Consider the following 23102-nt stretch of genomic DNA (forward strand, 5'->3'; position numbering starts at 1 on the left):
CAGGCCAACAGGGATAGGGAAGAACTGACCACAAGGAGAGGTGGGGCTGGACTGTTTGGCTACTTCCATTGAGCAAGAGACACCACTCTCTGAGACCCAGCTCTAAACTGCCCTTATTGTGGGAAGCCTTCTAGGGACCTTGACCTCAGGGCAGAGCCCTGGTTTCTCACTCTGGGATGCTCAGCTCCTGCCTTCCCTTGACCCTACCTTGACCCAAGGGGTACTAATCCAGCATCTAATCCACCCCTATCTCCCCCAAGACAGGGAGTCCCTAGTCTCTAGTCCTCTGGGCAGAGAGAGAGACAGCAGGGAACCTTGGTTGTGTTGGAGTGTTGGAGGAAGGTGTACAGGCAGTAGGTCCCTGGAGACCCTCTGATGATCTTTCTGGCCTCTCCAGACCCTGAGGGCAGCCCTTGCAGGTTGGTGTCCCAGGGAGCCCCTTGGGAGCAGCCAGCTGGGAAGCCACAGCCAGGTTAAAGCACACAGCATCAGTTCTAGGAGCCCTGAGGTCTGACCCCACACCTGCCCCTGTGTGCTGCTGACAGCATCAGGCAGGAGAGCTTTTTCTATTCTTCCCTGCTGGCTGCTTCCTGGAAGAGGCAGCCCAGGCTGAGGGGGGACCAGGAGGAACAGGGTAGGTTATAATATTTGACAGTTGTGGGTAGCAAGGCCAAGACAGGATGGGGACAAGTCCTGGGAGAATGATCATAGGACAAGCTCTCAGATTGGGAGTCTCTTCAGGTAGTGCATTCTGGGTCTTGGGTTCTTCACTCAACCTAGTGTTTTGCACCTTCTAAGTCTTCTTATTGGAGGCTGATTCTGTCCCCTATATAATGTTTGTACATGTGTGGAAGCCCTTTTGGTTTTCACAGCTCTTAGGGAGAGATCGGATGCTACTGGCATCTAGGGGGTGGAGGCTTGAGTTGCTGCTAAAGACTGTCCAATCTGGTATTCATGTGGTTCATTTGTCCCAGTTGGTGAACTAATATAAATTCATTATTATTAACTCAGCTCACAGGTTACATTAGGATTCACTTTCTGTATTGCACTTTCTATGAGTTTTGACAGATATAGAGTGACTTATATACACCGTTACACCATCATCTACAATAGTTTCCAGTGCTCTGTGTTTCATGTACCCAAATGAGTTATGCTAGAGTGTTCATCTGCTTTTGCTTCATTCACTCAAGATCCTTTTACAGGTTTATTTATGCTACTGTGTGTGCATGGAACTGGTGTCTGGCACTCCAGTGTTTGCATCCAGCCCCTGTGACCTGCTCTCTTCCCTGTTATAGTCCCCAACTAAGCTTGTTCATAACCCCACTACAATGCTACTGAAACATCCTGTGACAGCTCCCTCAGACAGCTGTGAGCATTCAAAATAGATGGTCAGGAGCTCTGTGCTGGTACATATAGCTTGTAAAGTCTATCCTTCTCCATTCTCTCTTCTTTCCAACAGGCCCAAGGCTTAAGTGCTTTCTTCTATATTTTGACCTGCATTGGGCACTCTCTAGTCTAGGGAAATGAATGGGTGTACAGTGAAAGTGCAGGGTCATTTCCTCCACCCTCTCCTTGCCTTAAAACCATCCTTTCATGTGTCTGTGCACCTCCTCCTGTGACTTCTCTGCTCATATCCTTGTCTCATTTCTGTATTGAAGTCTCTCCTCCTTAATATAACTGGTTTCTTATTTATTCTAGATAATATTTCTTGGTCAATTTTCTGCAGTGCAAAGCTCAATAACTAAATATTTCAAAGAATCTCAGTTTTATTTTTTATAATAAATTTATTTTTTATTCGTGTTCAATTTACCAACATACAGAATAACACCCAGTGCTCATCCTGTCAAGTGCCCCCTCAGTGCCCATCACCCATTCACCCCCACCCCCGCCCTCCTCCCCTTCCACCACCCCTAGTTCGTTTCCCAGAGTTAGGAGTCTTTATGTTCTGTCTCCCTTTCTAATATTTCCCACACATTTCTTCTCCCTTCCCTTATATTCCCTTTCACTATTATTTATATTCCCCAAATGAATGAGAACATATAATGTTTGTCCTTCTCTGATTGACTTATTTCACTCAGCATAATACCCTCCAGTTCCATCCACATTGAAGCAAACGGTGGGTATTTGTCATTTCTAATGGCTGAGTAATATTCCATTGTATACATAAACCACATCAAGAATCTCAGTTTTAATAACTGACTGGAGAGTTACAACTTACTCAAACAAAAGCACTGTAAGGGGCTCAATAGTTTTTTAGCATAAAGAAATCCCGGGTCAAAATGTGTAAGAGCTGTCTTGTTATAGTTGGTATCACTAATGGTCATGTTATCTTACTTTTTCCTTAAATTGTATGTTTTGCATGATTACTATGGGTGTAATTCTACAGGACATATTATGAGTTTGGGATGTTGATCTAATCTTCTGCAGCTTGAGTTCTATGTTTGCTCAAATATATTCCACCTTTATCCTTTTACCTTTCTAGGTAGATGATCACATCTCTTCCCTTCTGATCCTGATCATCCTTCTTTTCTTACCATCCTCAAGTAGCACTCCAGGCTATCAGTTCCCAGCTAATGACCAGCAGAGACAGTGAGTAAGCTTGGCTTGTTCCTGATTCTAATATAATGCATTGTTAGTTTCCCACTTCATGTACTATTTGCCAGTTTTGTGGTATATATTCTTAGCTAGCCAAAAAAGCTTCAGTTAGTTTCGGGTTGAGAAGAAGCTTTTTAAAAATCTTCAAGGAGGGGATCCCTGGGTGGCTCAGTGGTTTAGTGCCTGCCTTTGGCCCAGGGTCCGATCCTGGAGTCCCCAGATCGAGTACCCAGATTGAGTCCCGTGTCGAGGTCCCGGCACTCCTGTGTCTCTGCCTCTCTCTCTCTCTCTCTCTCTCTCACTCTCTGTCTATCATGAATAAATAAATTTTTTAAAAAATCTTCAAAGGATTCCTGGATGGCTCAGTGGGTTAGCATCTGTCTTTGGCCCAGGTCATGATCCCAGGGTCCTGGGATCAAGCCCCACATCAGGCTCTCTGTTCAGGGGGGAACTTGTTTCTCCCTCTCCCTCTGCCTGCCTGCCTCTCCCTGTGTTTGTGTGATCTCTTTCTCCTCTCTTTGTCAAACAAACAAATAAATAAATAAATATTTAAGAAAATCTTCAAGACATGTACATATGTCAATTAGTATGTTACATATATAAAGCAATACGATGTTTTGTGTTAATTATATATAAATTTGTAAAATCATAAATAGACGTTGACTTTAGCAATCCGGATTGCTGCCTGAATGATATAATTACATAGAATTTCCTTTTTGGTTTATTCATGTGACTAATCACATGTAGGTTTTCTGATACTGTCTCATCCTTGTCCTTCATGGAATTAACCATGTATCTTCATATTCTTTCTGGCCTCAGCAGATGCAGCATCCGTGGCTGGTCAGAACTATAGCATGGTGTCTGAATTCATCCTCGTGGGCTTCTCCACCTTCCCACAGCATCTCTTGCCTGCCTTTTTTCTGTTCTACTTGCTGATGTACCTGTTCACGCTGCTGGGGAACCTGCTCATCATGGCTACTGTCTGGAGTGAGCGCAGCCTGCACACACCCATGTACCTCTTCCTGTGTGCCCTGTCCACCTCTGAGATTCTCTTCACTGTTGCCATCACCCCCCGCATGCTGGTTGACATGCTCTCCAGCCACCGTTCCATCACTTTTATGGACTGTGCCACCCAGATGTTCTTCTCCTTCACGTTTGGCTTCACCCATTCCTTCTTGCTCATGATCATGGGCTATGACCGCTATGTAGCCATCTGCCACCCCCTGCGCTACAACATGCTCATGAGCACCCGCACCTGTGCCCGTTTGGTGTCCTGGACCTGGGCTGGTGGCTCAGTCATGGGGATGATGGTGACCCTGATAGTTTTTCATCTCACCTTCTGTAAGTCTAATGTGATTCATCATTTTTTCTGCCATGTGCTTTCCCTCCTAAAGTTGTCTTGTGGGAATGAGAATTCCTCTGTCACCTTGAGTGTGATTCTGGTGTGTGTCTCAGCTCTGATGGGCTGCTTATTCCTCATCGTCCTCTCCTACATCTTCATTGTGGCCGCCATATTGAGGATCCCCTCTGCTGAGGGCAGACACAAGACATTCTCTACCTGTGTGTCCCACCTCACTATTGTTATTGTGCACTATGGTTTTGCCTCCATTATCTACCTCAAGCCCAAGGGCCCCCATTCTATGGACAGTAACACCCTGATGGCCACCACATATACAGTCTTCACCCCGTTTCTCAGCCCAATCATTTTCAGCCTCAGGAATAAGGAGCTCAAGAATGCCATAAAGAAAAGCTTCCAGAGAAAATTCAGTCCCCTAAGTTCCTGATGGCCAGTTTGGTGATGAAGAATATGATACATGACTGGGGGTATGATCATCTCCAGGGGACTGTTGTAGGTATTCAATATATGAAATACTAAATAGGTATTGTTGGATGCATCCATAGGTGTTGGAGCAGGCTACATATTAGTTTTTCCATATGTTTGTCCCCTCTCTCTTGCATAGGCTCTAGCAATCATCATCTCTTATTTTTGACCCTTTGTGATTAACACCATCCCATTACCTCTTTCCAACAATGTGTTATTTCTCTATGGGCTGGTAGAAAGAGTCACATGCATGTGCAGGCATTGATGAAGAGAGTTCTTCCTCAATAGACAAGCAAGGGAGGACTCTCACCTGCCTTTACCATAACATACATAAAGGTAACATAATAATAAATGCCACCAGCACTGGGGCTTTTCTCACCAGGCACTGTGTCCAGTGTTTTTATAAATGTTCTCTGAATTACAACAAATGCAGAAAGAAAATTAACTATTTTTCTCCAAGGAGATGGTTGAATGTAATAGCTCCTTCTGCCCTTGGGACAGATAGACCTGAAGGATGTTTCTATGTTGAACTTAGTTGAGTGATGGATGTCAGAATGTGACATGGAGAAAAGGAGAGAGATAGGGTGGCAAGGAGGGTTTAGTGCTGAGGTAAGAACATACAGAATGTTAAATGTGTGTTGCTTTCTGACATCTTATGGAAATCCTTTTCCCTTTTTCCCTACGTTGCTTTCAATAAAGTATCAATTCTCATTCCTGTGTTTTATGTAATCTATTTGGAGCACGTCTTGGAGGACACAATGCTATCTCAAGATGGCAAAAAGAGAGGTCAAGGGTGTGGGTACCCCCTTTAATAGATGAGAAATGTTGGTGGAGGTCATACAACATGTAAATGAAGGGGTCACATACAACTTTAGGTCTGTTTGACTACCATGCTGGGGTTCAGAAAACCATATGTCTCAGGATCCAGGAAGGGGGACTTTTGTTGGGTAAGTTAATATTCAAAGTTGTGGCCAGATAATTGAGTTGCCAGAAAAAGACGTTTTTATAACAAAAATGTAAGAATTACTATCATATGTGAGTGCCTGCTGCTTGCCAAATGTAGGAAAGGTTTCCTATGCATTCATTCTTCTAAGACCCAAAATAAAGTATTACTTTTCCACATTTATTACCCACATCTATTACTTCTCACATTTTTTTGAGAGAGTGAGAGAGAGAGAAAGAGAGTGAGCAGGATGGGGAGAGGAAGAAGGAGAGAGAGAATCTCAAGCAGACCCTATGTGGTGCTCGATTCCAGGACCCTAAGATCGTGACCTGAGCCTAAATGAAGAGTGGGATGCTTAACCAAAAGAGCCACCCAAGCACCCAAATTGTTCACATTTTTGAAATGCATCTGCCTGCAGATGAGATGCAGTTCAGGATCTGAGACAGGAGGTTACCCAGGATCACCCAGATGGGCCTGCTATGATTGCAAGTGTCCTTATAAAAGGGAGCAAGAGAGTTAAGACTCAGAGAGAAGTCTAGGGGTTGTGACACAGGAAGGAGGGATTGGAGTAACTGAGGCGGGAACTTGAGCCAAGGAATGCCTGCTGACTCTCACTGCTGGGAAAGCAGGAGACAGATTCTCCCCTGATTCCCCCAAAGGACACAGCCCTGCTCACACATTGACTCACACCTGGTGACCCTGACTTTGGCTTCTGGCCTCCAACATGGAGGAGGAGAGATGTGTATGGTTTTAAATCACTGGTTTATGTGCTTACAGCAGCCCTAGAAAACTGACTCCTGAAATGGCATCCTGTCATTATATGTTATGTGATTTCATGACAAAATTCATTTCAAGCCAGATTCTTAGGCCATTCTTCTTTATGGAGAAGACTTAGGGCATTGAGATTCCTTAAGGGAAGGGCTGAGTATCTTTGGAAATCCATTAGCAGAGGTGAAGGAGTCCCAACAGCCCGGCTGCAGGATTTGCTCATTGGCTGCAAAGCCCTCAGGTGTGATGTGAGGACACACATGACTGTATAGCTGTAGGGCACCCAGCCCAGGGCCTATGGTCTCCACCCAACAAACTCGGTAGACTAGAAACTGGAGGGCAACAGGAACATTCTCCGTGCTCCGTGTGGACTGCATGAGTCAGAGGAGATGCTAAAACTCCTGAGTGATGAGGCCTCTGCATTACAAGGATACATGGACACGCACATCGTCAGAGAGAACGCTGAATTGCAGGGGCCTGACCTGGTGGAGAAACTTACATGAAGCAAAACCCACCAGGGATCCGGAGATCTGGAACTCATCTCTTTAGCTGGAAAGGGGACATTTCTACAAGGCGTTTTACCTTTTGAGTTTTTTTGTATTTGAGTTCCTCAGAGAGAAAGAAAAACCTACGTTTAATTGGGGTTCCCGAGGGCGCCGAAAGGGACAGAGGGCCAGAATATGTATTTGAACAAATTCTAGCTGAAAACTTTCCTAATCTGGGAAGGGAAACAGGCATTCAGATCCAGGAAATAGAGAGATCCCCCCCTAAAATCAATAAAAACCTTTCAACACCTCGACATTTAATTGTGAAGCTTGCAAATTCCAAAGATAAAGAGAAGATCCTTAAAGCAGCAAGAGACAAGAAATCCCTGATTTTATGGGGAGGAGTATTAGGGTAACAGCAGACCTCTCCACAGAGACCTGGCAGGCCAGAAAGGGCTGGCAGGATATATTCAGGGTCCTAAATGAGAAGAACATGCAACCTAGAATACTTTATCCAGCAAGGCTCTCATTCAAAATGGAAGGAGAGATAAAGAGCTTCCAAGACAGGCAGCAACTAAAAGAATATGTGACCTCCAAACCAGCTCTGCAAGAAATTTTAAGGGGGACTCTTAAAATTCCCCTTTAAGAAGAAGTTCAGTGGAACAGTCCACAAAAACAAGGACTGAATAGATATCATGATGACACTAAACTCATATCTCTCAATAGTAACTCTGAATGTGAACGGGCTTAATGACCCCATCAAAAGGCGCAGGGTTTCAGACTGGATAAAAAAGCAGGACCCATCTATTTGCTGTCTACAAGAGACTTATTTTAGACAGAAGGACACCTACAGCCTGAAAATAAAAGGTTGGAGAACCATTTACCATTCGAATGGTCCTCAAAAGAAAGCAGGGGTAGCCATCCTTATATCCGATAAACTAAAATTTACCCCAAAGACTGTAATGAGAGATGAAGAGGGACACTATATCATACTTAAAGGATCTATTCAACAAGAGGACTTAGCAATCCTCAATATATATGCCCCGAATGTGGGAGCTGCCAAATATATAAATCAATTATTAACCAAAGTGAAGAAATACTTAGATAATAATACACTTATACTTGGTGACTTCAATCTAGCTCTTTCTATACTCGATAGGTCTTCTAAGCACAACATCTCCAAAGAAACGAGAGCTTTAAATGATACACTGGACCAGATGGATTTCACAGATATCTACAGAACTTTACATCCAAACTCAACTGAATACACATTCTTCTCAAGCTCACATGGAACTTTCTCCAGAATAGACCACATATTGGGTCACAAATCGGGTCTGAACTGATACCAAAAGATTGGGATTGTCCCCTGCATATTCTCAGACCATAATGCCTTGAAATTAGAACTCAATCACAACAAGAAGTTTGGAAGGACCTCAAACACGTGGAGGTTAAGGACCATCCTGCTCAAAGATAAAAGGGTCAACCAGGAAATTAAGGAAGAATTAAAAAGATTCATGGAAACTAATGAGAATGAAGATACAACCGTTCAAAATCTTTGGGATGCAGCAAAAGCAGTCCTAAGGGGGAAATGAGTTCCTCAGAGAAAGAGAACTATCAGGATGGATGTGTAAACATATACTTGTGTATATATATATATACACGGGTGTGTATATGTCATATAACATATTTAATGTTAAAAAAAACATATTTAATGTTACAATATGTTTTGAATTCATCTGTTTATTGCTTGTGGCTGTCTCAGACCCTTAAGTACATCTCATCTGCATGCAGTCCCTTTGACCAGGAAAGGGAACATAGTCACAGGCTCTGGATAAGGGCATCTCAGGTAGAACAGATTGGCATGAGTCATTAACACCAATAATTGTAAACTAATAAAATGGAACCCCAGGGTCTCATTGTCAGTGTTGATGTGTACAAAGTGTCTCTGTAACTCCTCTGGAGTCAGTGTTTCTCTCTGGCTGTGTGAAAGAGCTGTGTGCCCAGGCTGTACCTGCCCTCTTCCCTGAAAGGTGTCTATTCCTTGTAATGACAGCCCTCTCCTCCTGGTCACAACCACACTTCTCTCTGCAGGCACGGGAGAGAGAGGTGCATTCCTGATCACCAACTGCACACACATGCAGATTGTAATAGATTCCTGCTTCAGCACTTCAGGACACTGTGGCTGGGGACAAATAATCTCTTGCATTTTCTACTTTTCAAAAATGTGAATAGTAATAGATGTGGGTCATATCTAAATGTGCAGAAATAATAATTTGAGGGTAGAAAAGTGAGTGCACAGGAAACCCTTCCCACAACATTTGGCAAACAGCAGGCCCTCATATGTGATAGCCATTCTTAGGTTTATTATTATAGAACATACGCTGCTTGCAACTCAAATATCTGGCCACAACTTTTAGTAAGAATTTATACTTACATATACATATATATATACATATATATATATATATACACACATATACAGATGTATACAATGTAGATGAGAAATGTTGGAATGAAGGAGTCGCATGGAGATCTGTCTGACTCAAATCCTAAGGTTCTGGAAACCATATATTTATTTATACACACACACACACATACGTATATATACACATAAACATATATACACATATGTATACATATATATGTGTATATTTGTATGTGTGTATGTATGCACATGTGTATATGCATACATTTGTATATGTGTGTGTGTGTGTGTGTGTGTATAGTTTCCAGAACCTCAGGATTGGAGTCAGACAGATCTCCATGCGACTCCTTCATACCAACATTTCTCATCTGCATTAAGGGTGTGATCTTCACATAGCCATCTCTCTCTGTGCCATCTTCACATAGCACTGTACCCTCCAACACATCCCCCATATAGAGTCAAGTAAAACACAGGAACGAGAAATTGATGTTTTACTGAAAGTAATGTGAGGCAATAGGAAAAAGAATTTCCATAAGTTATCAGAATGCGATACCCTTTTAACATTCTGTATGTTCTTAGGTAAACACTGAACCTTCTCCCCTACCCCATCTCTGTCTCTGTTCCTCTGTCTCTCTCTTTCTCCACTTTGCATTTTAGACATCTGTCACTCAACTCATATCAACATTGAAAACTGCCTAGGGTCTATCTCCTTCAAAGACAGTGCGAAACTATAAACAGTCAACCATCTCCTTGGAGACAAATAGTTTATGTTCTTTTGTGCATTTGTTATAATTAAAAGATAATACTTATAAAACACTGGACACATGATGGGATTAGCACTGGGTGTTATGCTATACGTTGGCAAATTGAACTCCAATAAAAAAATGAAATAAAATAAAAATAAAACATTGGACACAGTGCCTGATAAGAAAAGCCTCAATGCGGGTGGTATTTATTATTTTTTAAAAAGATTTTTATTTATTTAATCATGAAAGACACAGAGAGAGAGGCAGAGACACAGGCAGAGGGAGAAGTAGGTCCCCTGTGGGGAGCCTGATGAGCAATGCAATCCCAGGACCCCTGGGACTTGTATTGACCTGAGCCAAACACAGAGGCTCAACCACTGAGTCACCCAGGTGCCCTATGGTGCTATTTATTATTATGCTTATTTTTGTTTATTCTTTTCATGGCAGAGAGGAAGGTCCTTCTTTGCTTCTCCACTCAAGAAGAACCATTGACATTAGTGCCCAGACACATCCATGTGATGCCCCTACCAGTCCATAGGTAGATAACACATTCTTAGAAAGAAGTAATATGAGGGGGTTCATCACATGGGGTCAAGAATAAGAGATAATGATTGCTAGAACCTATGCAAGAGTGAGGAAAACCGTGGTAGAAAAACAAATACCTAGCCTGCTCCAACACCTATGGATGCATCCATCAATACCTATGCAGTATTTTCATATACTGATCCCTACAAAACTCCTATGGAATGAGTCCTTATTATTCGCAGCACTTCTGTCATATTTCCTCACCACAATATTTCCTCTAGCTGTCAGGAGCTAAGGGGACTGAATTTTCTCTGGAAGCTTTTCTTTATGGCATTCTTGAGCTCCTTATTCCTGAGGCTGAAAATGATTGGGCTGAGAAACGGGGTGAAGACTATATAGGTGGTGGCCATTAGAGTGTTACTGTCCGTAGAATGGGGGCCCTTGGGCTTGAGGTAGATAATGGAGGCAAAACCATAGTGCACAATGACCACAGTGAGGTGGGAAACACACGTGGAGAAGGTCTTGTGTCTGCCCTCAGCAGACGGGATCCTCAAGATGGCAGCCACGATGAAGACATAAGAGAGGACAATGAGGGATAAGCAGCCCATCAGAGCTGAGACACACACCAGAATCACTCCCAAGGTGACAGAGAATGTCTCCTTCCCACAGGCCAACTGTAGGAGGGAAAGCACATGGCAGGCAAAATGGTGGATCACGTTAGACCCACAGAAGGTGAGATGAAAAACTATCAGGGTCACCATCATCCCCATGACTGAGCCACCAGCCCAGGTCCAGGACACGAGGCGGGCACATCCACGGGGGCTCATGAGCACGTTGTAGCGCAGGGGGTGGCAGATGGCCACGTAGCGGTCATAGCCCATGATCATGAGCAAGAAGGAATGGGTGAAGCCAAACGTGAAGGAGAAGAACATCTGGGTGGCACAGGCCACAAAGGTGATGGAGCGGTGGCTGGAGAGCATGTCAACCAGCATGCGGGGGGTGAGGGTAACAGTGAACAGAATCTCAGAGATGGACAGGGCACACAGGAAGAGGTACATGGGCGTGTGCAGGCTGCGCTCACTCCAGACAGTAGCCATGATGAGCAGGTTCCCCAACAGCGTGAACAGGTACATCAGCAAGTAGAACAGAAAGAAGGCAGGCAGGAGATGCTGTGGGAAGGTGGAGAAGCCCACGAGGATGAATTCAGACACCATGCTATAGTTCTGACCAGCCACGGAAGCTGCATCTGCTGAGGCCAGAAAGGATATGAAGATACATGGTTTATTCCATGAAGGACAAGGATGAGACAGTGTCAGAAAACCTACGTGTGATTAGTCACATGAATAAACCAAAAAGGAAATGCCATGAATTATATCAATCCAGGCAGCAATCCTGGATTACCAAATTTCAGTTCCTATTTATGATTTGAAAGTTGATAGATAATTGACATGTAACATTGTATTATTTTAGATAAATAGCATGATGATTAATATATGTATATATCTTAAAGATTTTTTTAAAGGATTTTATTTATTTATTCATGAGAGACACAGAGAGGCAGAGACACAGGCAGAGGGAGAAGCAGGCTCCATGCAGGGAGCCCAATGTGGGACTCGATCCCGGGACTCCGGGATCACACCCTGAGCCAAAGGCAGACGCTCAACCGCTGAGCCACCCAGGGAACCCTTAAAGATTTTTAAAAAGCTTTTTCTAAACCTGAAACCGACTGAGACTTTCTTAACTAAGAATATATACTACAAAACTATCAAATAGTATATGATGTGGGAATTTATCAATGCATTATTTCAGAATCAGGAATAAGCAAGGCCACTCACTGTCTCTGCTGCTCATTAGGTGGGCACTGATAGCCTGGAACAGTACTTGAGGAAAGATATAAAAAGAAGGAGTATCTGGATTGGAAGGGAAGAGGCGTGATCACCTATCTAGAAAAGTAAAAGAATGAAGGCACAATATATTAAAACAAAGAAAGAACACAAGCTGAAGAAGACTAGATCATCTTCCCAAACTCATAGTATTTCTCATAGAATTATACCAACAATAATCATGCAAAACATAGAATTTAAGGAAAAAGTAAGATAACATTACCATTAGTGACACAAACTATAAGGAGACAGCTCTCAAATATTTTGGCCTGAGGATTTTTCTTTTCTTTTCCTTTTTAACAAAGACTTTTGTTTATTTATTTATTTGAGTGAGAGAATGAGAGACAGCCTGATTTGGGGAAGGGCAGAGGGAGAGGGAGAAACAGACTCCCCACTGAACTGGGAGTCCAACGTGGGGTTCAATCCCAGGGATCATGATCTGAGCCAAAGGCAGACACTTAACCAACTGAGCTATCCAGGAGCCCCTGGCTTCAGGATTTCTTTATGCTAGAAAATTATTGAGTCCACTAGAAAGCTTTTGTTTGAATAAGTTATAACACTCCATTCTTACCATATTAGAATTAAAACAGATTTTTTGAAAATATTTAGTTATTAACACATTTTACAGAACAATAACCAACATTTGATTCAACCTAAAGGAACAGTGTAATGTCAATATAATTAACATTTTAGGAAAGTAATTCCATCTTTTAAAAGATTTTATTTGTTTGTTTGACACAGAGAGAGAGAGTACAAGCAGAGGGAGTGACAGGTGGAGGGAGAAGGAGAAGCAAGCTCTGCACTGAGCAGGGGGCTCAATCCTAGGACACCCAGAACTAGACCTGAGCTGAAGGTAGACACTTAACCGACTGAGCCACCCAGGCACCCCAGAAAGTAACTGCATTTAAAAAACTCATTTAGTGAGAGTGTGGCTTTGTTTTATATTTTAACAAGTTTGTCCAATGCTGGCTGGGTGGGACACAAGACAATGTCTGTATCTATTCCTTCATTCAGCCTGTGGCTATATGCAGTTTTTAGTTGAACATATGACAAAAACACAGCCTCACCTTCATTGGAAAAGTGAGGACCTAATGGCCCCTAGAAAGAGTCTCTGGGACCCCAGGGTCCTCATATCACACTTTGAAAACCTCTGTTATAAAATATCTAGGAATTAGCCAAACACATGCAATATCTCCAAGGATAGAAGTTTTACCACTGATAGATATGTAGAAGACGGTCTGGATACATGAAAAACATGAAAGCCAATGTGCTCTCTTGGATGGGATGAGTTAATGTAACAATTATGTCAGTTCTTCCTCCAAATTATACCCAGTGCAACTGCATTTACAATTTAAGAAGTTAGGGACGTCTGGGTGGCTCAGCAGTTGAGCCACTGCCTTGGGCTCAGGGCGTGTCCTGGGGTCCTGGGATCGAGTCCCACATCGGGCTCCTTGCAGGGAGCCTGCTTCTCCCTCTGTTATGTCTTCACCTCTCTCTGTCTTTCATGAATAAATAAATAAAATCTTAAAAAAAAACAATTTGGGGATCCCTGGGTGGCGCAGCGGTTTGGCGCCTGCCTTTGGCCCAGGGCGTGATCCTGGAGTCCCGGGATCGAATCCCACGTCGGGCTCCCGGTGCATGGGGCCTGCTTCTCCCTCTGCCTTTGTCTCTGCCTCTCTCTCTCTGTGTGTGACTATCATAAATAAATAAATAAATAAATAAATAAATAAATAAATAAATAAACAATTTAAGAAGTTAAATTTAAGGGGTATCTGGGTTGTGCTTGTCTCCTTCCCTCTGCACCTCGCCCACTCGTTCACACACACACTCTCTCTCTCTCTCAAATAAATAAATTTGATAAATAAATAAATAAATAAATAAATAAATAATAAATAAAAATGGAATACACAAGAGAGATACAAAGATATCTATCCTCATATTGAGACTCACTTATAGACTCAGAATAATTTTAAAAATTGTGAGCCTAGGGATGTCTGGGTGGCGCAGTTGGTTAAGTGTGTCTGCCTTACGCTGGGGTCATGATACCACGGTGCTGGGGTCCAGCTCGCTGCTCAGTGACTCCTGCTTCTCCCCTGCTTGTGCTCTCTTACTCTCTCTCTGTCAAATAAATAAAATCTTCAAAAAAAAAAACAATTATGAGCCTAGAACAAACATGTATCATATGTATGATACTGGATAACGCTGGTTGGATACCTCAGAGATATCCCTGCCTAATTCAAAACCCAATAAGTGGTAAAGGTGGCAGCACAATCAAACAGAAAAAATGGATTGTTTACTGGTTTGTGGTGGGAAAATGGTGATTTTGTGAAACGGTGTAAACCTGAGTTTGTGATTGTACACAAAGGTAGAATCCAGATGGATTTCACCCATAGAAGGGAATATGAGGTATGTAGGAGAAGGTGCAGGAGAACAACTTTGTGAACTAAGAGTGATGAAGTACTTTTAAGCAAACCTCAAAAACACAGATGGGAAGGTGATTTTAAAAAGACAAGAAAAAAAATTTTAAATAAATAAATAAATAAAAAGACAAGAAATGGGTATATGAAGGTTTTATATATATGTCATTCATATATATATGAAGGTTTGTATATAAAGAAAGCATTTGAATTTTATAAGCATATCTTCTGTAAGAGCTGATGCCATTCTCACTAGTAAATGTTACTGATTGGAAAATGAAACAGAAATGAACTTCCCCAAAGAATTTGATCAAAAAAGGATGTCCCAGATCCATGAACAGGTATGTGGAAATTAGGAAAAGAGCATTTGTGTTGCTGAAAAGTGTCCTGGGAATACTATCTAAAATAAATACGAAACCAGTAACACTAAGGAGACCTCAATACAGAAATGAGCCAAGGACATGAGCAGAAAACTCACAGAAGGAGGCACACAGACACGTGAAAGGATGGTTTTCAGGTAAGGAAAGAGCTGAGGAAACGACCCTTGACTTTCACTATATACCTCTTCATTTCCCTGGATTAGAAAATGCCCAATGCAGGTGGAAATATGTGGAGAAAGCACTTCTCAGGGATGCTGGTGAGAACCGAGAATGGAGAAGCATAGACCACATGGGCTGTGTGCACCAGACATGTGCTCGGGACCATCTATCTCCATTGTCCCACCTGTCTGAAGGGAGCAAGTCGGAGGATGGTTCTGTAGCATTGCCTGTAGTGGGGAAATGGACAAGCCTGTCTGGGAATCGAAATTGGGAAGAGGGCAAGTCGCATGGGCTGAATGCAAACAGCAGAGCCCCAGGCAGCAGTTCAATGCACACATGGCAGCATAAATGAACCTGTAAAATGATCTTCAGTGAATGAAGCAAAAGCAGATGAACACTCCAGGGTAATTCCATTTGGGCACATGACAACTAGAGCACCTGAAATTATTCTGGATGATGCTGTAACAGTATCTACATGTCACTATACATTTGTCCAAACCCACAGATTATGCAACACAGACAGTGAACTCCTAATGTAACCTGTGGGCTGAGTTAATAATAATTAACTGGTTTACCAACTGGGACAAATGCACCACACCGATACCAGATTGGACAACCTTTAGCAGGCCTCAACCCACCAGATGCCAGTAGCATCCCTTCCCTCTCCATGAGATGTGACATCCAAAAGTTCCTCCACACATATAGAAACACTTCAGGAGAGCGGGGACAGATTCAGGCCCAAACAAGAATGCTGACTTAGAAGATGCAAAGAGCAGTAGGCTGGGTGAAGAATCCAAGCCCCAGAATGCACAACCTGAGAAGACCCCACTCCCACCTCCCCCACACACAGCAGCTGCCCAAGGCTGAGAGCTTGTCTAGTGACCCTTCTCCTAAACCCTGTTCCCATCCTGAGATGGGCCTTGCTCCCCACAACTCCGAGTATTGCCACCTACCCTGTAGCCTCCTGGTCCCCTCAGCCTGGGCTGCCTGTTCCAGGAAGCAGCCAGTGGGGGAGAACAGAAGAAGCTCTCCTGCCTGATGCTGTCAGCAGCACACAGGGGCAGGTGTGGGGCCAGACCTCAGGGCTCCTGGAACTGATGCTGTGTGCTTTAACCTGGCTGTAGCTTCCCAGCAGGCTGCTCCCCAGGGGCTCCCTGGGACACCAACCTGCAAGGGCTGCCCTCAGGGTCTGGAGGGGCCAGGAGGATCATCAGAGGGCCTCCAGGGACCTGCTGCCTCTACTCCTTCCTCCAACACTCCAACACAACCAAGGTTCCCTGCTGTCTCGCTCTGCCCAGAGAGCCCCAGCCCCCACTGAGGACTGGGACTCCCAGTCTTGGGGAAGATAGGGGTGAATTAGATGCTGGATTAATCCCCTTTGGGTCAAAGTAGGGTCAAAGGGAAGGCAGGAGCTGAGCATCCCAGAGTGAGAAACCAGGACTCTGCCCAGGGGTCAAAGCCGCTAGAAGGCTTCCCACAATAAGGGCAGTTTAGAGCTGGGTCTCAGAGAGTGGTGTCTCTTGCTCAATGGAAGTGACCAAACAGTCCAGCCCTACCTCTCCTTGTGGTCAGTTCTTCCCTATCCCTGTTGGCCTGGTGGTCCAAGCCGGAGAGTCCACATTAACATATGCCTCTCTGGGATGTAATTAAACACATTTTGGTCTATGTGTTGTCTCTGTTTAATGACCATCTGATCAGAGAGTCTTTGTATGCTCCTGAGATGACTAGTGCCTGTGGCCTTAACGAAACAACACATCTGCCTCCAACTCCAATATCTGGTCTCACCTTTGAGTAATAGTTTGGATCCACAGAGGGCCCCCTTTCCTGATCCTCAGACAGATGCCTTCCCAAACCCCAGCCTGGGAGTCACTCAGAACTAAATTTCCATGGGACCCCTACCTTCATGTGTTGTGCAACCTCCACCAACAGATCTCATCTGCACGATAGGGGTACCTACAACCTTGACCTCTCTTGTGCCATCTTGAGATATCATTGTGCCCACAATACATGCCCCAGATAAGTTCAAGTAAAACACAGGAATGAGAATTGATGCTTTCCTGAAAGTAATATGGGGGGAAGAGTAAAGGATATCCATAAGATGTCAGACAGCAACACCTCTTTACCATCCTTTAAGTTCTAAAACAAGCGTGAACCCCTTCTCCCTTCCAGCTGTCATTTCTGTCTCTATCCTTCTATCTCTCATCCCTTCTTCTCTCATTGTCTCTTCCCTATTCTTTTGTGAAAATTGCCCTGTTACCAACCTCCTTGTCCTTCTTCATTCCTTTCCCAGATTTTGCCCCATATCCAATTTTAGGCAGTTTCTGTTCATATCAATTAAAAGGACTCCATCCCACTAGTTCTCTTCCTCTCTCTCTCCTTCAACTTCTAAACTCTTAACATAGAAAACCTCCCTTAGGGTCTATCCCTCCCAAAGCAGGAAGGAATTATGAACAGTAAACCATCTTCTGAGGCAAATACTTTATTTTCTTTTGTGCTTTGCTATAATTTAGAAGACAATATTATGAAATACTGGATACAGTGTTTGATTTAAAAAGGGCCAATGCATGTGGCATTTGATATTATGCTATTTTTGTTTATCCTTATGGTGGAAGAGAGGAAAGTTTTCCATTGTTTGCCCATTCAAGAGGAACCCTGTGCATCATTAACAAGACATACCCACATGATGCTGCCCTCCAGTCCCCAGGTAGATAGGATGGACTTCATCACACGGGGTCAAGAACAAGAGATCAGAACCACTAGATCCCATGCAAGGAGGGCAAACTAATTGGAGAAAAACAAATACCAAGCATGCATCCATCTCCTGTGGATGTGTCTGTTTTCATATACTTGAAACCCTAGAACAGTTCTAGGGACACAGCAGTTTTGTCACATTTCCTCACCATTGTATCACCTCCAGTTGTCAGAAGATTAGGGGATTGAATTTTCTCTGGATGATTTCTTTTTCTTTTTAAGATTTTATTTATTTAGTCATGAGAGACACACAGAGAGAGAGGCAGAGACACAGGCAGAAGAAGAAACAGGCTCCCTGCAAGGATTCAAAATAATATTAATAATTATTATAACTACTATTTTAAAATCCCAGTGGAAGGAGCTCAGGGTCTGTGTTCACCCACACCCAGGTTGAATCTTGCTTCAGAGCTTGTCAGTGCCTCCAGCCACTTTTCTAAGAAGAATGGAAAATTCACAAAAAACAAACCTAGTCTTTCCTTAAAAAATTTTTATTGCGATCTCTAATCAAAAATTTGAATTGGAACGATCTGGTGCTGGTTGACATCTCATCTTTGAAAGGATAATGCAAATCTCACATCACTATGTCCAGTAGGCTTGCATCAACTCTGAGCTGTGTGCAAGCCTTAGTAAGTATTACGTGGTGGTTTTCTTCCTTTTTGTACAAAACTCTACCATGTTATCTGCATGAGTTAAATAAATAGGAGAAATGGTTTTAAAGCACTGCTCAAAAAAGCCACAAATAATATTGTTTTGGTTCCTGATTCTTCCTATAAGTCTCTATATCTACTGATATTATAATGTAATATTATATGCAATGTATTATATTTCATAATATTAGTATTATATTACATATTATAATCACATTAATATTTAATTATACTCATTATGAAAATATATACTGTGTCACTATTGTATGTTATATTAATAATTATATATTATCATTGCATTTATAATAATTAAATTATATTATATATAACAACTATGTTTTATAAAAATTCAATGTAATAAATTATTATCAAATATAATATGTAATAATATACATGTATGTAATAATATACACATAATATATTCATATATATCAATTTATTATTTATTTATCACTATTATAATACAATTGTACTAGAGAATGATATTAATTATATTTATATATTGGTATATAACTTATATCAATATATATAAAATATATGCGGTATATTATATATTATATGCCTTATTAACATATCTACCATATTAATATGGTATATTATATATTACATATACTATATATATAGTATCATAGTATATAATACATGCTATATATAACTTAATATATATTACATTTTATATAGTGGAACAATACAATTCTAGCATACTATATACAATATGTAATATATTATAATAGCATTAGAACAAGCATAGTAGCATAGTAGGCTACAAAGGTAAGCAAGACACAGTCCTTGCCTCTGAGGAGCTTACAACTTAATGGGGAGATTTACGGGGGACTGGAGTACCAATGTGTACTGTACAGTAATCATGCTATTCAAAAATGATTCATATAAACCGCAATGAAGTGCAGATAGCAAGATCTCCGCACCATGTGAAGGCTGCAAAATGCTCTAAGAGTGTCAAGAGCTGTAATTTTACATTTTTTTCCTCCTGGCAAACTTAGCAACTTGCTACATATTTCATAGAAGTGAAGGACTCAGCATATATGAGTCATAAGTACATGTGAAGGATGGGCTCCCCAGGCCCTGGGCTGGGTACCCTGCAGCTATACACCCGAGGACCTTGCTGCCAACAAGCATCCTGCAGCCAGGCTGTTGGGACTCCTTCACCTCTGCTAACGGATTACCAAAGATACTCAACCCTTCTCTTGAGCAATCTCAATGCCCTACGTCTTCTCCATAAAAAAGAATGGCCTAAGAATCTGGCTTAAAATGAATTTCATCATGAAACCACATAACATATAATGACAGGATGCCATTTCAGGAGTCAGTTTTCTAGGGCTGCTGTAACAAACCACATAAACCAGTGACTTAAAACCACACACGTCTTTCCTCTTCCATGTTGAAGGCCAGAAGCCAAAGTCAGGGTCACCAAGTGTGAGTGTACATGTGAGCGGGGCTGCGTCATTTTGGGGATTCAGGGAAGAATCTGTCTCCTGGTTTCCCAGCTGTAAGTCAGCAGGCATTCCTTGGCCCAGGGTTCCTGCTTCAGCTACTCCAATCCCTCCTTCCAGTGTCACAACCCCTATTCTCTCTGTGGGTGACCTCTCTTGCCCCCTTTTATAAGGACACTTGCAATCATAGCAGGCCCATCTGGGTGATCCAGGGTAACCTCTTGTCTCAGATCCTGAACTGCATATCATCTGCATGCAGTCCCTTTGGCCAGGGAAGGGAACATAGTCACAGGTTCTGGATAAGGGCATCTCAGGTAGGACGGATTGGCATGAGTCATTAACACAAATAATTGTAAAATAATGAAATGGAACCCCAGGGTCTCATTGTAGTGTTGATGTGACAAAGTGTCTCTGTAACTCCTCTGGAGTCAGTGTTTCTCCCTGGCTGTGTGAAACGGCTGTGTGCACAGGCTGTACCTGCCCTCTTCCCCGAAAGTTGTCTATTCCTTCTAATGACAACCCTCCTCTCAGTAACAACCATATTTCTCTCTGCAGGCGCTTGAGAGAGGTGCATTCCTGATCACCAACTGCACACAAATGCAGATTGTAATAGATTCCTGCTTCAGCACTTCAGGGCTGTGTGGCTGCGGACAAATAATCTCTCAGGTTTGCATTTTCTGCATTTCAAAAATGTGGATAGTAATAGATGTGGGTCATATCTAAATGTGCAAAAATAATAGTTTATTTTGAATCTTAGAAGAGTGAACAAATACACAGGATATCTTTCCCACAGCATTTGGTAAACAGCAAGCACTCATATGTGATAGCCATTCTTACATTTATTATGATAAAATATTTTCTGCCTGCGGCCCAAATATCTGGCCACACCTTAGAGTATGACCCTACACCAATGGAAGGCCCTCTTCTTGGATGTTCAGACATGTGGTTTTGCTGACCTCCAGCATGGGACTCAGACAGATCTAAAGTTGCATGTGACTCCTTCATTCATGTGTAACATCCACCAACATTTCTCATCTATTAAACAGGGTACGCATACCCTGACTACTTTTTATGCTATCTTGAGATAGCACTGTGCCCTCCAACACATCCCCCATATAGATTCAAGTAAAACACAGGAATGAGAAATTAATGTTTTACCGAAAGTAATGGGAGGAAAGAGGAAAAAGGGAAAGCATTTCTCGAAGATGTCAGATAGCAACACATTTTTAACATTCTCTGTTTTTGTATCCTAACATTGAACCCTCTCCTGCCTTATACTTGCCCCCTCCAATCCTTTTCTCTCTCTTTCTCTTCGCTTCATATTCTGACATCCTTCACTCAACTCAGATCAACAGAAACATTCTCTCAAGGTCTATCACATCCAAAGACAGAAGGAACTAGACAGAGTCAACTACCTTCTTGGAGACAAATAATTTATTTACTTGTACATTTTCATATTAAAGGGTAATTATAAAACACTGGAAAAGCCTGAAAGAAAAGCCCCAATGAGGGGGCATTTATTATGCTTATTTCTGTTTATCTTACGGTGCAGGAAGTAAGGTCAATGATTTGGATCAGTGGCCGTACACATTCCTGTGATGCTCCTTTCTGGCCCATAAGTAGATAACACAGTCTTAGACACAGGTATGGGATGGAGCTCATCACAACGGATCTTAAATAAGAGACTGTGATCACTAAATCTTATGCAAGACAGGAGAAAACAAATTAGATAAAACAAATACCTAGCATATCTCCAACACCTGGATGCATCCAACAATACCTTATTTTCTTATGTCCATAGGAGTAGACTTAATTCCCACAAGTCATTCTATCATATTCCTCACCACCAAACTGGCCATCAGGAGCGTAAGGGACTGAATTTTCTCTGGAAGCTTTTCTTTATGGCATTCTTGAGCTCCTTATTCCTGAGGCTGAAAATGATTGGGCTGAGAAACGGGGTAAAGACTGTATAGGTGGTGGCCATCAGGGTGTTACTGTCCATAGAATGGGGGCCCTTCGGCTTGAGGTAGATAATGGAGGCAAAACTGTAATGCACAATAACAATAGTGAGGTGGGACACACAGGTGGAGAAGGTCTTGTGCCTTCCCTCAACAGAGGGGATCCTCAATATGGCCGCCACGATGAAGATATAGGAGAGGATGATGAGGAATAAACAGCCCATCAGAGCTGAGACACACACAAGGATCACACCCAAGGTGACTGAGGAATTCTCATTCCCACAAGCCAACTTTAAGAGGGAAAACACATGGCAGAGAAAATGATGAATCACATTAGACCCACAGAAGGTGAGGTGAAAAACTATCAGGGTCACCATCATCCCCATGACTGAGCCACCAGCCCAGGTCCAGGACACCAAACGGGCACAGGTGCGGATGCTCATGAGCACGTTGTAGCGTAGGGGGTGGCAGATGGCCACGTAGCGGTCATAACCCATGATCATAAGCAAGAAGGAATGGGTGAAGCCAAACGTGAAGGAGAAGAACATCTGGGTGGCACAGGCCACAAAGGTGATGGAACGGTGGCTGGAGAGCATGTCAACCAGCATGCGGGGGGTAACGGCAACAGTGAACAGAATCTCAGAGGTGGACAGGGCACACAGGAAGAGGTACATGGGCGTGTGCAGGCTGCGCTCACTCCAAATAGTAGCCATGATGAGCAGGTTCCCCAGCAGCGTGAACAGGTACATCAGCAAGTAGAACAGAAAGAAGGCAGGCAGGAGATGCTGTGGGAAGGTGGAGAAGCCCACGAGAATGAATTCAGACACGATGCTATAGTTCTGGCCAGCCACGGATGCTGCATCTGCTGAGATCACAGAGGGAATGAGGGGACCGGCAGAAAGATCATGAATCTATATAACAATATTGTGTTTGAACAATAGGAAATATGTGAAATGGGTAAACTTTAGATGTATTGAGTTAGGACGGGGAGAATGACCAGGGTACTCACTGTTTCTGCTGTTCTTTAGCATGGAACTGAAAGCTGTGATCGGTGCTATAAGGAAAGAAAGAGAAAGTAGGTGTGTAACCATTGGAAGGGAAGAGACCTGCTCATCCATCTAGAAAAGGAAAAGAATAAAGACATAAC

General features: G+C 42.7%; 3 protein-coding genes across 3 annotated transcripts; 1 reads left to right on the forward strand and 2 right to left on the reverse strand.

Annotated features, from left to right (window-relative positions):
• Positions 1–3434: 3434 nt before the first annotated feature.
• Positions 3435–5021, forward strand: LOC144289308 (olfactory receptor 10H3-like). The gene has a single exon (XM_077857468.1). The coding sequence runs from the start codon at positions 3450–3452 to the stop codon at positions 4377–4379; it is 930 nt and encodes a 309-aa protein (XP_077713594.1). The 5' UTR covers positions 3435–3449; the 3' UTR covers positions 4380–5021.
• Positions 5022–10593: 5572 nt separating this feature from the next.
• LOC144289309 (olfactory receptor 10H3-like) lies at positions 10594–11538 on the reverse strand. The gene has a single exon (XM_077857469.1). The coding sequence runs from the start codon at positions 11521–11523 to the stop codon at positions 10594–10596; it is 930 nt and encodes a 309-aa protein (XP_077713595.1). The 5' UTR covers positions 11524–11538.
• Positions 11539–21855: 10317 nt separating this feature from the next.
• On the reverse strand, positions 21856–22800 carry LOC144289310 (olfactory receptor 10H3-like). Its single transcript, XM_077857470.1, has one exon. It carries the CDS (start codon positions 22702–22704, stop codon positions 21856–21858), a length of 849 nt encoding a protein of 282 aa, XP_077713596.1. The 5' UTR covers positions 22705–22800.
• Between the last annotated feature and the right edge of the window lie 302 nt (positions 22801–23102).

The sequence above is a fragment of the Canis aureus genome, chromosome 19 (genome assembly GCF_053574225.1).
Source record: "Canis aureus isolate CA01 chromosome 19, VMU_Caureus_v.1.0, whole genome shotgun sequence".
Lineage (NCBI taxonomy): Eukaryota > Metazoa > Chordata > Mammalia > Carnivora > Canidae > Canis > Canis aureus.